The sequence below is a fragment of the Syngnathus leptorhynchus genome, chromosome 22 (genome assembly GCF_054491065.1).
Source record: "Syngnathus leptorhynchus isolate UIUO chromosome 22, UIUO_Slep, whole genome shotgun sequence".
NCBI lineage: Eukaryota > Metazoa > Chordata > Actinopteri > Syngnathiformes > Syngnathidae > Syngnathus > Syngnathus leptorhynchus.
This window is the reverse complement of record NC_141216.1, coordinates 3,017,278-3,033,800: the sequence shown is the minus strand read 5'-3', so window position 1 is coordinate 3,033,800 and position 16,523 is coordinate 3,017,278. Positions and strand designations below refer to the sequence as shown.

The 16,523-nt window shown below is 44.4% G+C and overlaps 3 protein-coding genes across 6 annotated transcripts; 1 reads left to right on the top strand and 2 right to left on the bottom strand.

The window, feature by feature from the left end:
• Window positions 1–498: 498 nt before the first annotated feature.
• plekha4 (pleckstrin homology domain containing A4) lies at window positions 499–15,071 on the bottom strand. Of its 2 annotated transcripts, none has more exons than XM_085903616.1 (25): window positions 14,971–15,071; window positions 7,842–7,974; window positions 7,722–7,784; window positions 6,319–6,388; window positions 6,153–6,251; window positions 6,017–6,089; window positions 5,811–5,911; window positions 5,547–5,665; window positions 5,272–5,484; window positions 4,942–5,212; window positions 4,822–4,875; window positions 4,658–4,756; window positions 4,467–4,517; window positions 4,326–4,406; window positions 4,105–4,257; window positions 3,921–4,019; window positions 3,738–3,846; window positions 3,573–3,640; window positions 3,386–3,496; window positions 3,232–3,316; window positions 3,126–3,148; window positions 2,627–2,755; window positions 2,197–2,511; window positions 2,020–2,126; window positions 499–1,919 (listed from the first exon to the last, which is right to left on the bottom strand). In XM_085903616.1, exons 4-25 carry the CDS (start codon window positions 6,385–6,387, stop codon window positions 1,142–1,144), a joined length of 3,207 nt encoding a protein of 1,068 aa, XP_085759742.1. In that variant the 5' UTR covers window position 6,388; window positions 7,722–7,784; window positions 7,842–7,974; window positions 14,971–15,071; the 3' UTR covers window positions 499–1,141. The 2 variants fall into 2 exon arrangements, with proteins under 2 accessions (XP_085759742.1, XP_085759744.1); XM_085903618.1 differs by having other exon boundaries at window positions 2,197–2,499.
• On the bottom strand, window positions 9,632–15,051 carry LOC147039324 (tripartite motif-containing protein 16-like protein). 2 transcript variants are annotated; one of them, XM_085903619.1, is made up of 8 exons: window positions 14,971–15,051; window positions 12,127–12,425; window positions 11,741–11,999; window positions 10,910–11,125; window positions 10,606–10,644; window positions 10,454–10,516; window positions 10,239–10,378; window positions 9,632–10,160 (listed from the first exon to the last, which is right to left on the bottom strand). In XM_085903619.1, exons 2-8 carry the CDS (start codon window positions 12,133–12,135, stop codon window positions 9,750–9,752), a joined length of 1,137 nt encoding a protein of 378 aa, XP_085759745.1. In that variant the 5' UTR covers window positions 12,136–12,425; window positions 14,971–15,051; the 3' UTR covers window positions 9,632–9,749. The 2 variants fall into 2 exon arrangements, with proteins under 2 accessions (XP_085759745.1, XP_085759746.1); XM_085903620.1 differs by lacking the exons at window positions 12,127–12,425; window positions 14,971–15,051 and having other exon boundaries at window positions 10,910–10,988; window positions 11,051–11,125; window positions 11,741–11,773.
• LOC147039322 (stonustoxin subunit beta) lies at window positions 11,332–16,426 on the top strand. Of its 2 annotated transcripts, XM_085903622.1 has the most exons (6): window positions 11,332–12,277; window positions 15,051–15,149; window positions 15,223–15,252; window positions 15,327–15,389; window positions 15,458–15,600; window positions 15,690–16,426. In XM_085903622.1, exons 2-6 carry the CDS (start codon window positions 15,098–15,100, stop codon window positions 16,095–16,097), a joined length of 696 nt encoding a protein of 231 aa, XP_085759748.1. In that variant the 5' UTR covers window positions 11,332–12,277; window positions 15,051–15,097; the 3' UTR covers window positions 16,098–16,426. The 2 variants fall into 2 exon arrangements, with proteins under 2 accessions (XP_085759748.1, XP_085759747.1); XM_085903621.1 differs by lacking the exon at window positions 11,332–12,277 and having other exon boundaries at window positions 14,714–15,149.
• The last annotated feature ends 97 nt before the right edge of the window (window positions 16,427–16,523 follow it).

The window sequence follows — 16,523 nt, the reverse complement described above, 5'->3', positions numbered from 1 at the left end:
GGATCCGAGAAAAGCCCCACTCTTCCTAATGTGTGTATCCCCCCCCCTCTTTTTTTTTCCACATGTAAACGACGACGAGGAAGAGGAGCAGGGAGGGAGAGTGACGTTACACCACCTTAGCACGGACCCCCCCCTCTCTCGGTGGGATTGGAAGGTAATGGGTCTTAAAGAAACATTCTCTCAGCATTCTCCGCATCCCTGTGATTTATGCGCGTGCACGCGTGGGCCAATCACGTGCACGCCGATGCATCGTGGAAGGTGTGCGGGGAGGGGGGGGGGGCGCAAAATGAGTGACAGACATTTTATTTGCAAACAGACTAATGCATTGCAGTGCGGTGCCCTGTGCACAACCCCATTAAAACACTATGGCGGCCGTCGGGGGAGGAGGGGGGTGGGGCAGGGGGGGGGGGTCATACACACACACACACACACACACACACACACACACACACACACACACACACACACACACACACACACACATCACAATATCTACTCGAACTTGAATAGAACTTTGATTACAGTCAGCATTTCTTATTTGCATATCATTATAATAGGTTTTTTTTTTTTTTTTTTGCAGTGGGTTGCCTGTTTTTAGCTTTGCAATGCTCCAAAAATGAAATCTGGGCACATGCATCCAATCTAATAATAACCTCGGGCCTGCTCTCAATATGCTGATGTTATCATTTGTGTGTGACTTTAGGTGTGCAGCTGCGTAAACAGAAGGTGGTGCTGTCTTTAAGAGAGCAAGCCTGGGAAGGGATGATGTAATGTGCTCGCAGACAATGATGTCATCGACTAAGACTCGGCAAGGATTTAAAGTGACAAAGCAAAGGGTTCTTTTTTTTTTTTTTTTTTTAGAAGGGGCTCCATCTAAATTCTGCGTCAGGTCTTTTTAGGGGGGCGCAGCAGGGGACGTCCTTTAGAAAAAAAATAAAAGATATAATGTGCAAATGAATCAGGAGCTGGGGGGGGCAGGGGGGCTTCCATGTAGTGCACGGCATCTTTATTAACGAGGATGTTTAAGATACAACAATGATATCCATCCATTGTTTGAGGTTAGAAGTGTTATCTTCACGGTGATTTTGAGCCTTCTCGTGGTCCAACAGATATTTTTTGACAGGGAATAAGATGATTTGATTTACAAACTGGTCCTGAAAACGGTTACTTTTGCTTTTTGGAAAGAGGGAGTCTTCGAGTTATTCTGGTCAAGGCCCAAATTTCTTTCTTCAGACTCTTTGGTCCCGCCATTTTGGACGACTGGTCGGTCGGCTTCCTTGCCGCCTTGATCGGATGCGCCACCGAGCTCGCATTCGGTGATGACGAGCTCCTCCGGGGAATTCCCATCATTCTTGGTGATGTCCGTATCCGAGATGCTGATATCGCAAGCGATCTTATAGAAGAGCGAGTGGTTTTCTTTCATTTTCTCCAAGCTCTGGCTAACTGCGGAAGACATGGTAGCGGAGTCGCTGCCGTCGTCGGGCTGGTCTTCCTTGCGGGCTTTCTCCTCGGCGCTGATGTCAAGATCAGGGTCGCGCGGCGGTGCAAATTCAAGACGGTGGTTGGTGGAGAGGAACCACTTGGATCTCAAGTCGGAAGACGGATGATCCCCGTCGACATCTTCGGTACCGTCCTCGCCTGGGTCTTTCTGACAGAGCGTCACGGATGTGACGTGATGCGGCGACGGCGGGCGTTTGATTTTCGTGCGATTGTAACTTTTGTGCTGCGTTCTGCTCCCAAACTTGATGTCTCTCTTTGCATTGTCAACAAGTTGCTTTTGTCTGTTCTCAACTTGGGATGTCGCAGCAGGGGCGGGAGAACGCGGAGGAACGCAACTCAAAGAACTTCGGAACGTCTTTGCCTGGCAGTTTCCTGAAGAGGCATGGAAACGTCCCTCCTGCTTGACTGGTGTAATTGCACTAAAAAAAACAAATTTATTTTGTAGTCCTCTAAAAAAATCTAGTGGTAGCTAGCCTTAAACTTTTTTTGTTTTGTTTTGTTTTATATATGACACGGTACCTTTGTATGATTTGCTGGCGTATACGTTCCACACGCCTGAGTTTGGCCTCACGTTGCTCAGGACTCATACAGAGGTCAGGGTCCATGTCAGAGGGCCCATCAACAGCCTGTTCGAAAGTTTACAACGACAGTCATGTGTGTAGTTTTTTTTTAAATCTAGTAATGGAATCAAATCACCTTCATTTCAGCACTGTGACCATCTCGGGGAGCTTCCGAGGGCTCATGAGAATTGGAACTTTTTGCAGAAGCAGCTCTGCTCACGTCCGACTCCATCTCAGAGCTCCCGGATGCGGGCCGGCTTGTCTTGATGACGAGATGCTGCCGGGGCTCGGACTTATTACCGGGTTCTGGCGGGCATAGCTGCTCGGCCAGCGGGACTTGGACCTCTGGCGGGGGATCCTCCACGGAAACCCGCCGGGCCACCAGGGAAGACGGCAGCATGGAGGTAACCACTCGGGTCACCCTTAAAGGGAAGGGGTCCTGAGAAAGAGACTAAACAGATATTGTATTGGCACTTGTTAAAATGCACAGGTGTACCTAATAGAATGTCCGGTGAGTGTACACTGGTATGAAACCCGATTTTTATTTTTTTGATCAGCCTACAAACCTCTTCTTGTGTTTCTGAACTTTGGGTCTTGGCAGCTGCGGAGGGTACGGGAGGTTTCTTCCTATTAGTCATCCTCTCCTGGTTCCTCTTCATCCTCTCCATCTGCTCCTCCTCGCTCATCTTCATCTTCTAAAGGCGACGTAGGCGACTTAGAATTGTGCAGATCTTCACATGTGAGCATGTGTTTGTGCGTGCGTGTGTCCATGTGAATGTACCCATGTGTGCATATGTATGTGAGCAAAGTATGATAGGTGCCAGAAGGGGCCTGAGAGGGAGGGAGGGAGGGGGATGAGATTTGCTCCACTCAGCTCCTGTGCTCCCTCTGCCGGCCAGCACGAGTAATGCAACATGCCCTAATTGCAGGGAAGATGATAGAATCAAAGAATTTCCAATTGGCTGCGATAACAAAGACTTTTGGAGTGTTTCTATATTTGGACATATGTTTGGGAGCACATTAGCTGAAATAAAACAGTACAGTGGAAAATATGAGCAGTCCAACCTTGGTTGATGTTGCCTGAGATGCTAGAGAGAGAGAAAAATGATGACAAATTGTGAAACAAGATCCAGGAAAGTGAATAAAACAAATAAAAAATATATTTTCGAACCAAATGCATCCTTGTGTGCTTTTACACGTAGGTGGTCGGCTGGACTCTTGCCTCGTCCGTGAATGGGATCGTCGGCGTAGATCCCCTGAAAGACGGCAACGCATCCATCAAAATAAAAAGTGGCAAATTTACTTCTTAAATGCTTTTTCCTCACGTCATATGAGGACTCTGGCCAGCCGAGGTCCTGGCTCTTGCCCGGAATGCTTTCCAGTAGCTCCTGGGGTAAAGGCGGGCGTATTGGTGGCTCTTGTTCCACATCCTTCTGCTGGGATTCAGACATGAGGACGTCAAATAGCGAGTAAAAGCAAAATATAGCCCAAAATGAAACACCGAGGCCTTACCGGTGGCACGTGAGGCATCTCGGTGGCAGAACCAGGAGATCCGGGATGCGGACCCGAGGACTCAAACACTGAATGTGAGTCAAAGTTACCTTATTTTGCTTTAACTGCTAAAAAAAAGGCAAATCTAAATCATAGATAAAATCACAGAGAAGGACCGATACTAACTGTGGTGTTTGCGGAATCCAAGCAGGAAACAGAAATGCTCCCTGTTCACCTTTAACCCCGCGAGAATGTCCTCCATCATCCAGAGTTCTCTCTGGGCCTGAGACTGCTCCTGGGAGCAAGCAAGGGAAAACAAGAACATAATCATAAAACAAATATATGAGGTGGTTGTAATTGCAAACATACCTGCGGCATCCCAAAGTTGCAAACGTGCTGCAGGTGCGAACGAAAAACGCAAAGTTCACTTTCCATTCTCTCGTACTGATTCCACACAACCTCCATTTCCTAAAAGACAAGCACAGAGGCAAATATAAACGAGAGGTGACATCATTATTCCGACCCTCCATTTTTTATTTTTATTTTTGCATACCAATGACACGTCACACATTCTGGCTCGGATTGTGACCAGTTCTTCCAGCAGCAAAACCTTCTGGGTCAGGACCTCTTCATGGGAAGCGGGTCCCCGGTTGCCCCAGTCCTCCAGTTGCAACCGCAACACCTCTAACGCACACTGGACGCTATCCTGGAAAGAGAAAACTCACCGTAAAAAAAAAACCATATTTTTATCATCTCATATTAACAACTAGCGACCTTGTCCATTTGGAGTTGGGTGAGTTCAACAGACAAAGACTGCAGAAGCTTGTCACACCCACACAACCTTGTCAACACAGCCTGGAAAAGAATAACAATAATAATAAAAATAATAATAAAGGAGGATATACACATACTTACGTCAGCATCACTTTCCAGAGGTCGGATTTGTGTTGGCTCAGACTTTGGAGGCTGTAAAAACAGCAACACTTGAGATGATATCATAATAATAATCTTGCAAAAATATGTATGAGAAAAGAAATTGAATTGATGACATCACGTAGGCATTGAAACTACCAAATATGCTATTAAGGCACGTCAAATGTACTGACAGATAAATGGCTGCGGTGAGGGGGGTGATGAGCATATGCAGCCCGAGACGAGGGCGGCAAAGGGGGCAGCGAGTCCGCGTGGGTCCCCGTTGAGTAGCTCTAAAGAAGGAAGCCACATGGAGATCAATCAGAAAAGACGGTAAGCATACGGGTGTCCTCATCACCTTTCCTAAAGGTCTTCGCCCAGCGTGATGCACAGATCCATAAACAGGTGCAGGCTACAAACAATAAAAGTCATATATATTAAAATGCTTGTGCGAATGGAAATATAATGACCCCCGAACCTTGCTGATGTTCTGCCACCGCTCAGGGACCGGGGTGGGAGGAGCGGATCGGAATTCTGTCTTGGGTGAGGCGGGTGCGTAGTAGAGCGTGTCGGGCACCGACACCGAGTCACCCTGAGGTCGAATGTCCGTCCTTCCCGCCGGTGTGTGAGAGCGATGACTCCTGGTGGTCAAAAAAGCCGCGCCCATGGCGTCCGTATGCGTCGGGATGAAAGGGAAGGAATCCGCCTCCCGGTTTGGACCCCACGGGCTCGGAGTTCGTCCTGAAGGGCTACGCGAAGAAACAATTCAATTGGATCATTTTCAAACTTTGCTTGACGTTGTGACAACCTCGAGTTCCTCTGACGAGCGCTCCTCCCGCCTCTCGGCTCCGGGTTTGACGTCACGATCCTTCCCCCGCTCAGATGACTGGGCTCACTGAAAGTTCTGCTGACGTGTCTCGGTTTTGGACAAGCCTCCTCGTCCGAGGGAGACTTTGGGAGGTCCATCACTGACTCCGTGCTGCCGCCTATCTGAGTGAAATCTTGGTAGCTTGAGCAGCGCCTACAAAGATTATTATGAAGATGACATTCTGCCTCATATTTTATCAGAGCGTCCCTCTGTACCTGTGCATGGGGCCGTCCGTTTCCATGGTAGCAGATTGACTGAGAGCTCGGACCCAACCCAGCATGTCCTCCTGAGTGTCAGCGCTGAAGTAATAAGAGCGCATTCCCTGGTGCACCACCTGGGTTAGCATTTAGACAGACATTTTGAGAAATGTTGACAGTGAGAAGATTCTGAGACTAAAAATTGATTAAAAAAATAAATAATAATAAAATAAAATAAAATAAATAAATAAATAAATAAATATAAATTAAAATAAAAGTTACCTTGAAAGTGAACTTCCTGTTCTTGCATTCTCGCGGCGTGCAGAATAAGATTTTGTAGCTTGGCAGCGGAATGCTGCCCAGCACGGGTTCTTCTCTGCTGTCTGGTTGGCAGCAAAAAAAAAAAAAGTAAACAAAAGCGAGTGCGATTTATCGTCGTGCAGTCATCCTACAAACGAGAACGTCTACCGCTGATGACAAATGTTTACCTTTGTAGTAGAACAAACAATAGTCGGAGAGGACGAACCATCTTCTTTTCCATAATTTCAATCCGCTGCTGTCCTGTAAAGTTCAAGATGGATGCTGTTATTTTTTTATTACTTTGAGTTGGTATAAAATACAAACTTTTTTGTTGAGCCATCCTCTAATGACCACGGGGCAGTTGGGGTCTCTCTTGACGGCTTGACACCTTTTTCCAAATGCTTGCAGCTTGCCATCGCTTTCCTGGACAGTGTGATGAGAGCGTCACATTTTAAAATACAACAAAAAAGCGTAACGGATTGAAACCCACCCGTCTGACAGGAAAGTAGGAGATGGTGGCCACGCTGGATGCTTGGCTTACTCGGTCGTGCTCATCCATCCTGCAGAGACAGACATTTGATCAAAAAATGACCAAGCGTACATTCATAAAAATCAACTCCAGCCTTGATTTTTTTTGTTTGTTTTATCATTCATTACAAGATGAATTCGAAAGAGTCAAATCAAGTATTCATGTGTGGTTGCTGGCTTAAGCACGAGGCCTTACCGCAACTTTGACGCATTCCCACGCTAAACACCCCGAAGCCGCCTTACGACTTGTCCTATCTGCCGCCGTTTATTCTGACTTGCAGTCGCCCTTGTCCACTTGCAGTTACATTCTCCAACTTATTCTATTCTGGGCCAGCCAGCATCTCCGCTATATGACCGCGGAAGTGACAGGTGACAGCTGCATGGCCCGGGTGACTGGGAATGTGTGTGTGTGTGTGTGTGTGTGTGTGTGTGTGTGTGTGTGTGTGAGTGGGGGAAAAAAAAAATAAAAAAAATCTGGCAGCGTCTGGGGAATGGGACGGCGAGGAATATGTGCCCCAAACTCGAGGAATGATGATGGCCGAGGAGTGAAATATTATCCAAATACAATTTGCGACCCTAGTTATTCAAACTAATATGACTATTCTTATTCAATTATTTCATATTAAAAGATTATTTCTTTTCTTCTGAGGGTCATTATGATCATGATGATAATAAAAACTTGTTTATTATTTTCTGGCTAATTTCAAGAAACATGAGCATCAGCTTTTTTTTATTATTATTATTTTAAATCTGTATTTAAACAGGTGTATAGATCAGGACAGTTTTTTTCCCGAACTTTTGACCCTATTTGAAAAAGATAAAAAAATGTAGAAAGAAAATCTGCGTGCAACAGCAGCTGATCGCCAACCACAATCTCCTTTCAAGTCAGTCTAAATGATTCCCAACAATTGCATCTTTGTCAAGTCAAAGAGATGCGAATCATTTCTGAGGGTGTTATTGTTGAAGTTTTGCAACATATTCTCGATAATGAGGGAGGGCTCAAAAAGACTTGAAATGCAAAAGGGAGATGATAATGATGGCGACGATGGAGGAGAGGACAAACGTCAAAGTGTGCGCCCCGCACAGAGTGAGCTTTGTGGACTTGGAAACATTTGCATGTCCTCCACCCACACGCTACCGACATTTACAAATAAATGAAGCATCGAAAACTATTCAGAACCGTGGAAAATGTTGAATACACTGTGTTTACAATCACTTCTGAGTAAAAGGCAAAATTGGTTGAAGTCACACATTTCCAAACAAGATGAAATGGGGAATTATCCAAGATCACTTCATTAGTTCAATTCTGACTACTTAAGATCTAAACAGGTCCAGATAAAAAATAATAAATAAATATTGTCATACCTGACTAATTGTGCCACTTGGCAGGCGTTCCTCACAGCGTCCCACTTTGAGCTGGTCCACTTCCTGAAAAAAAGACACGACGTAAGCCGAATGTACGATCACCCTGGCTTTGTGTTCTACCTGATCAGCGTCTGCACATCTCTCCTCGCTCTCGACACACTGTCAGCGTCTTCCTCCTTTCCCCTTTCTTGGGCTTCTTCATCCCTTCTGGCATGCCCAGCCACAGACTCTCTTGTCTTTTGCTGAGCGTGGGCTTGTGACACAGGAATTTATGGGAGGAAAAAAAACCACAACTGGTCAGTTCTTTCTTGTGGGCTACTGTTTTGTTTAAATGTCATCTCGGAGCTTCCATAAGTCATTTCAGCATTTTGGTGAATACAAAACAATTGCCGCTCCTATCATAAAACTTGAAAATAAAATAAAAAAAAAGAAGATAATTGAACATAATAAAGGTAAAAACTATCAAAACAAACGAGACAAATATAAGGGCTCAAGACTCGTGCTGTGTGGAACTCCAAGGAATGAAAGTGAGGGTCATTATATCGTTTGGGACTAGAATGAAGTTCCAAGTTCACCGATATTTATGACCCTCCGCCTCCTTGTTAACAATCTGCTTGTTGACTGACAGCTGCAATGATGCCTCTCGGCTCTTCCTTTTGCTCAAACAGGAAGCGGTTTCATAGAGTTCTCATTTTTAATAACCTGTGAAATAACAGAAACACACATTTGCATGATTAAGTGCAGTTGGACTACAACTACCAGCTGAACACCATCATGATAAACTTGTTCAATATATATTTTTTTAACCCTCAACTAAAGACAAATTAAATTTTTCCAGCAGAGGGAGCCGTTTACAAACTGTGCAGCCCAAAGTGGTTCAAGTCTTTACCGTCTGTATCAAGTTATTGCAAATAATGCATGAATTATAACCCATATAGAAATATACTTTTGAGGCTGTAGGTAGGAATTATTTCATTGCATAAAATATGATTATGATTGACAGTGACAGATTCACAAAAGCATGCAAATGTGATCACCGACATGCAAACGAATGAGCATCTTCATTCATACATGTCCACAATGTTCTCTTTAAGCAATGCGCCTAAGTTAAGATAACAATGAGAGTATTTGTTCCCAAGTATGCAAAGTGAGCCATTCCTTTTCTCCGTAATGTACCTATTTGTGTCGTAAAGGACGCCGACCCCCTAACGTTAAGCGTAGAGTTACTGCTGTCTGTCACACGCTTGGAATAAACTCACATGTATAGAACATATAGGTCAGCGACATGGCAAACGTGATTAGAGGTGGCTTACGATGTCCACTCAGGTTTCAGATCATCGAGCGTTGACGCTACCCTAATGCGGTAGAAAAGTCACAATTACAGCAATTATTTGTATAATACAAAAAAACAGGAGGATGAGAAGCGAGTCTTGTGGAACACCACCGGTTTGTATCGAGTCGGTTTAACTCTATCACGTAAAACCTATAAATCATTTCCAATGAAGGCATCCAAACACATGTTGCTCAAATAATGACGTGACAAATGTGCATCTTGAATGTCCATATGTGGCAAGTTAGGTGAGGTCGTCTGATGCACATTTTGAGTGTGCGTTGCGCCAATTTTAGTTTCCGCAGAGCTGATGATCGAGAGGTGCGAAGGCGGCTAGCTGCGGGAAAGCGATCCCTGTGAAAAATTCTTTCCTGTGCATAGCTTGGCCTCCTTTGCAGCCACATCCACACGAGAGTGATGGACTTGAAGCCAATCATAAACACATGCAAAGGATTTCACCATTTTTTGTCAAAATTGGAAGTATTTTGAAGTGAGAGACAAGTTTTGCGTGTCACGGAGGCAACCCCAAACGGGATTAGCGTTTTAGAAAACAGACGAGCAAAATTTATTATTCCAAAAATCCTTTTTATCATATAATACATCACAATATACACAAGTCATAGGAAAACAAACAATAATAACAAATAATATAAAATGAAAAGGAGTACAGCGGTGCAAATGCAAATCAATATTTTCTTTCATTCGGCTCGTTTCAGTAACGTGAATGCAGATTGAATTCCCATCCAGAACCCGGGAAGAATCTTCTTGTTAAGGTTGGTTTTGACCCGATGCAGCAACTTGACCTCCTTTTCCACACCCTCGCCATCGACCACGTAGAAGTTGATAATGCCGGCCGGCTGGTCGATGTACATTCCGATGGTGGAGCAATAGGGCACGTCGTTGATGTCTTTATTTAAACCGTTGAACCAGATTTGGTAGCGCGTTCCCCCCCAGCACAAGCCCCAGGACTCTTCGTTCTCCCCGAGGCCGCTAGGCCCGGAATTGGCCCGCCGTCCGGTGCCCTCCAACGTGGCACCGACGACCACCCAGCCAGTGCACTCTACTTCCCAGTAGGCCCTCATGTTCCAGATGCTCTCTTTGGTTAGCACCTTCACAACAATAATTCAGAACTTTATTCCAGCACATGGACAGGAATTCAGAATAGCACCAATTGCTGGAAATTTTACCTGAGGTGAGTACTCGTATCTCTCCGGTCGGTCCAAGACGGGACAAACCTCCTCGATCCTACGACGGGCTTTGGAGCCATTGTCGGAAATCCATAACATCTTGTTGGCGGTCTTGTCATCCAAAGATAAATTCATCCAATCTAGACATCAGGAATTTACATCATAAAACTTTTGGGAGGATCCACTGCATTATTTGAATAAGATATTCTTCATACATTTGAGTAGCTCTGCTCTTCTTGAAGGTTCTTGGATGTTGGGCACGTAGATGGAGACTTTTTCTGTGAAATTATTACAATTATGAAGAGAAAAGTCTTATATATAATGTAATACTATAAAAGCATAACATGAAGAATTCCACCATCAATACCCTTTGTTATGTCATTCTTGTTTGACTTGATTTTCTTTCCTGGAGAGAAAAAGAAAAACAGATAGATTAGGTTGGTGTACAAAATTAGGCTGCTGTACAAAATATCCACAAAATGCTTTTTACTTTTTAATTTAACAAGACAAAAAAAAAAAAACACATTTCCCACTTAATACCTGATACAAATGTAAATAAAAATCAGGGGACTGAGTCTTGCCACCAGTGTCTGATCAAATTGGAAAGTAATTATGCACGTGTCTACTAATTTCTTTGATTATATAGATGATTAAAAAAAAACTTTCTTTACCTGGTTTGAAGTTTTCTTGCAGGATTACGGCAGAATTGGGTCGACTGGGCATCTTGAGCAATGTACGCGCGTTGAACAGCTGAAGAAATTTGAAATTCACACAAATTGAAGGTGCACAGTCTCGTCGTTGGACTTTTATACCTCTGCGGGGAGGAGACCCGGGGAGGGGCCCAAGGGGAGTCTCAAAACAAGAAGCTGAGGTCAGTGGAGCGTCTTCTCCACAGGGGGTCAAGGGCCATTGGAGTCACTTGACTGACATACATCCAGTCGAGATATAAATGAAGACGCGTGACGCGGTAACAATTTTCCATGTGGCGCATAAAGCAAAGATGAGCCACTAAATTAAGACTTCAGATGGATCCAGATCTTTGATCATGCTGCAGCTTGGATATATTTCCTAAATTGGAAACACAGGCAGGGCTAGCGGGAATTCTGATGAGGTGTAAAAAAACAAAACCCAAAAATATATATACATAATAGATTTTAGATTGTTTTTATGTGGATTGTTTTAATGAGCATATTAGTCAGACACAATCAAATCAATCTTTTATTATGTTCTGAACCAGGCGAGACATTCGTTGACTTTTTTTCTTTTCTTCCAAAAACACGGAGCTTTATACCGCACAGCTGCTTACTATCTAAAACATGTGAGCGTATGGTAGCATGCGTAAAGTTAGTCGCGTTGTCGTATATGGCAATCCGAATGTACCCCCAACCAGACACCTGGTATCATTTTATCATAAAAAGGACTTTTGATCTGCTGCAGGAGAGTCACCTCCTGGCCCACCGTACCGTCGTCACCTTCCTGCACGGCGTAGAAATTGAGGATACCGGCGGGGTGGTCGATGTACACGCCTAAAACGGAAGACTTGGGAACGTCTCGGATTTCTGATATATGACCGTCGTGCCAGGCGCGATAACTGGACCCGCTCCAGCCCAGACACCAGGAGTCTTCGTCGTCCCCGAGCCCGCAGGAGCCGTCTCTGTTCCTCCTGCCGGCACGTTCGCTGGCTATTCCGACCACGACCCAGCCGGAACACAGCACCTCGTAGTAGGCCCGTACGTCCTGGATGGCCTCTTTGCAAAGCACCTTTTGGAACGCAGTTGACAGAACATTCACTGCCGCTGCCCGTCTTTTCCAATCATGTCAAATCTCATCCGCTTTGTGGCACTGGAATCCACAAGGTGGTGACATTTAAGCTGTTTGGGCCAAGTACCTGGGGCATGTACTCAAATCTCTCCGGTCCTTCCAAGACGGGACAAGTGACGTCATCGGTTATGCGAGACACCTTAGCCCCCCCCCTGCGCCACCCACAGCACCTTGTTGGCCGTCCGCGGATCGAAGGAAAGGTTTATCCAGTCTGGCAGGTACAGAAAAATACTTGGTTTTTTTTGTCAGGTAATAAACAAACAGTTTTGATTAGTCGAAGAAAAAAAAAAAGTTTGTCCCTACGTTTGATTAGATCCGCTCTGCTCTTTGGCTCAGGCATATCGGGGTCATAGGCTGGGGTCTTCTCTGAGAGGGGAGATTTAGTGAATATTATTATATTTAAAGAATTTGTCTTTTTTTTTTTTTGGTTAGTCACTTCACAATGTTAGAGATGGAAAATGTTATTTTGATCACGTAAAAGCCACGCGCGAATCGCACTTCCCGCACATTTTCTTCCACCGATATTGAAATAACGGTGGCGTGGTTGTCATGGCAACGGCAGCGTACCAGCCAAAGGGTTGCCAGGTACCGCCGGGCTATTTGAGGATACAACTTTGCCTCAGAGTTGCTTTAAGGTCAATGGACTTGGCTTCTGGTTTAATATCTTAACAGATGGCGGAAGGCGAGCCAATGTATGCTTACAAATTGCCATCTGTCTCTGTCACATCACGACAATATTATACTGAATTTTGACGGCAATTATCTTGCTACGCCGTCGTTGAGGTATTTATCGATGGACGGTAAAATGTCAATGTAGCAATCGGAATGATTTTTATCTATGGGTAAAAACAAATGAACGATTGTAAACGATTCCAAGGACTGCAAGTGTTAATCCCATAATTTAATATCAAAAGGGATCATATTATGCTTGATGACATTGACGATAAGATTTATACAATGTTACGTAAGGAGTTGGGTGCTAATAACATTTGCTGGCTGTGTTTTTCAAATTCAGGATGGCAGTCAAGTGGGGACAATTAATCCTGACTAAATTAAGATGTCAACATTAGCAATTTATTTACCAACTCCGGCCACGGCATCCGATATAAAGCGTCGCGACGTTCAGAGCCGTGATTCCGGGAAAAATAAATACAAGTCGTCATGATGATGATGATGAATAACCGTCTCATTATCTTTGAATTTATCGCTTCGCCGAAAGCATTTGCGAGCTGATATTTATCTGTCAAGACACCTGTTTGCTGTCAAAGTGATGGCAATAACTTCAAGTTGTCCTCACATGAACCATACACGAGCGAGCGACTCCTTGGGTGACTACAAAAACGATTAGACTATTTCGCAACGGAAATATTCTGCCACAGTTCAGATGAACATGTATTAGTTCAACAATAGAATATATGAACGTATACTGAGAGTCACTTTCAATCTATTTACAAGTTTAAGCTATTGTACCCGTGGATGCATTTTTTTACGCCACACAAATGAGAATCGTATGAGAACGCATCGTAAAAGTGTACCAACGGATTTGTCCCTTTAAAAAAAAAAAAGACCACATAGCCAAACCTAATGTTACGTTGTGTCATTTACTTCTTTTGTTGCAAAATCCTTCCAGCGTACGACAAGCATGAAATCAGCCAGTGGAAAAACAAGTCTTGGAATCAAGCTGTGCTTAAAGACAAAAAATCCGGCTCACCATTGTCTGACCTCCAGGTGTCTGACATGATTGTGTCAGTGGTAGGCATCCTGAGAGTGGCTTTGCCCAACGCTGAGTGACAGCTCTTATATACCTTGAACGCGCCACAGAGGCCACCCGGTCACGCTCGGCGTTGCCAGCTTAGAACGTGAGATCACAATTGGCAATAACACCCGTGCGTGTAAGCGGATCGGGGGTTTTAACGTGGTTTTCTTAAAACGGAAACACCGACCGACGCTTGGATGCGAGGACATCCCGTTGTGCCGGGGCCAAAATACCCTGACACTTTGCAGCATCACCGACCTTTAAAACCTGGCACAAAGTCAAAAAGGGGGGGGGGGAAGGGGGATGACTTTGGCATGCGTGATAGCGCCCAAATGTTTGCTCACATAGGTTGCGGGCGTGCTGGAGCCTATCGTTAGAATATGTTAAATAAATCCAACTCAAGTAGATACAACTATAAACACAGGATTTTTTTTTTTTTTTTTTAAGGCTCAGCGCCTATCAGCCCGGGTTTTACTGCATGTACAGTACAGTGGGGTAAATATACATAACCTAAATACTGACATGGATGCAGGTCACACAGTATAGATTCGTCCTATCACTTTCATGTTACGCACGAGTCGCGTTAGCCAAGAAACACGCGAGCGGTCATAAACGCTCCTCTTTAAGTTGCTTTACAACGTCGGCCCAGTCAAGGCGAGCCCAGCCCCGCTCTGGATGCTCACACGAGAGCAGCATGCGAAACATGACATCGAAATCTGGGCCAGCTCACTGGAATGTTTTGACAGCGGCAAAGCATGCGTGCATCTATGTGGCTTTATTCCTTTTATAGGCCGATCAAAAAAAAAAAACACAGGCGCTTTTTTTGAAGCTCCGCTGACAGATGACGTGATCCCGGATCAAATGCTTTGACCTGCGTTCTTGCTGCTCGGGACAGTGAAGGTCAGGATTTGGGAACCCATAAAAAATAAATGCCATTAGGTAAATCATCAAATCTGTTTGCATTTCTATTCAAATCATCTGTCCCGTCCATATAGATTTTTTGGTTTTTGAAGGTGAAATGATAAAAAGAGGGTTCATGAGCATATTTAGACAATCAACCAAAATGCATTTTGTGGAAACGTCACTATTACCCCCCCTAGGGGTCAATTATAGTATAAGACTGATTTCAAACAGTAAAGCCAAGAGGGTACTCACCAGCGTTGATGTGATGATCCCACCAAAGGGAGGGTGCGTTCCCCGCCGTCTATATAAGATGGCAACATTGTGCGATCCAGGCAGAGCGCCGCTGACAGACGTGAGGGTCATTATCCGACAAGTCAAGATGCCAACCAGCACGCCCAGTACGAGAATCCTGCACGCAGCCTGCAGACCCGGTAAAGGGAGCACATTCGGTGTCATTCATAATGCCGCTGGGATCATCAAATTTATTGTGTGTGTTTTTCATAGAGAAAATAGGGAAGGGGTCAAAACTTCAAGGTGAGTTGCAAACAAAATACACTTGATGGATTTTCTCTTTCTCTTATTGTCACAATCTTGTTTTGATTTTTCAGACAAAATTCCTGACTATGACCCAAATATCCCAGAACCAACACGCCGAGCCGAGCTCCTTAAATGTAAGGATGGAAGACTTGCTTTTAAAACGGTTCTTTTCATTTGGGATGTTTCTTCTCACATTTGACAGACTGGATCAAACTTTCGCTGGATGATAAAACAGCCAATAAGATGCTGTGGATAACAGACGGAGGTTCCAAAGTATTCCGAATGACTGATGATGTCACTTGTCCGGTACTGGACAGGCCAGAGCGATATGAATATACACCGCAGGTTGGTTTGAACTATTTGACAAGATAACAAAACATTTCTTCGAGAACTTCAATTTTATTTTATTGTCGTGTAAAACAATGTTTTTAAAGGTTCTTTGCAAAGAAGGAATCTTGGGCTTCCGAGCTTACTGGGAGATCAAGTATACCGGTTGGGTGGTGGCCGGGGTCACCTACGAAGGTGCCGGGCGGAGGGGACGCGACGGACCCTGCGGTCTGGGTGAGAACAAACAGTCCTGGGGGCTGGGCTGGGGGGGATCCCACTACCAGGTGTGGTTCGACGGCATGGACAACCAAATCTGGGACGTCCCCCAGTACAGCACCATCGGCGTGTACCTGGACCAGCCGGCGGGGGTGGTCAACTTTTACGCCGTTGAGGAGGCCGAGGGCAAGCGGGAGGTGAGACTCCTACAGAAATTTAAAAGTTCCTTCAAGGGGAAGATGATGCCTGGGTTCTGGGTTGGACAAAAGTCCTCATGCACTCTCACTTTGAAGGAATGACTTTCTACCGGGGCCAAATTGTCAGACATTTCAGTCTACAATCATTTCGACCTTGTAGAAGAAGTTGCTGTTTGTGTAAGCACATTTAATATGTATTTAAATATATATACGTATATTTTTTTCCAGAATTTCAAGATGAATGCATATCTAATGAATTTGAATAGATTCCAGATTAGTGTCCGTTGTATTTACATATTTTTATTGATCAATAAGCTATTTGTGTTATTGGTTGTGGTTTTGATTTATTTTTTTTGTACTAATGTGTGATGTCAGTGTGCCTTTATATTATTTGTGTTGTAAGCCAATAAAACAAATTATTCTACCAGCCACCCAAGTTCTGCATTATCATATCAATATTTACTGTCATTATGACTAAGTATGGCAATCTGGTTGACATCGTCAACCTGAGAACGCATCTCTATCGTA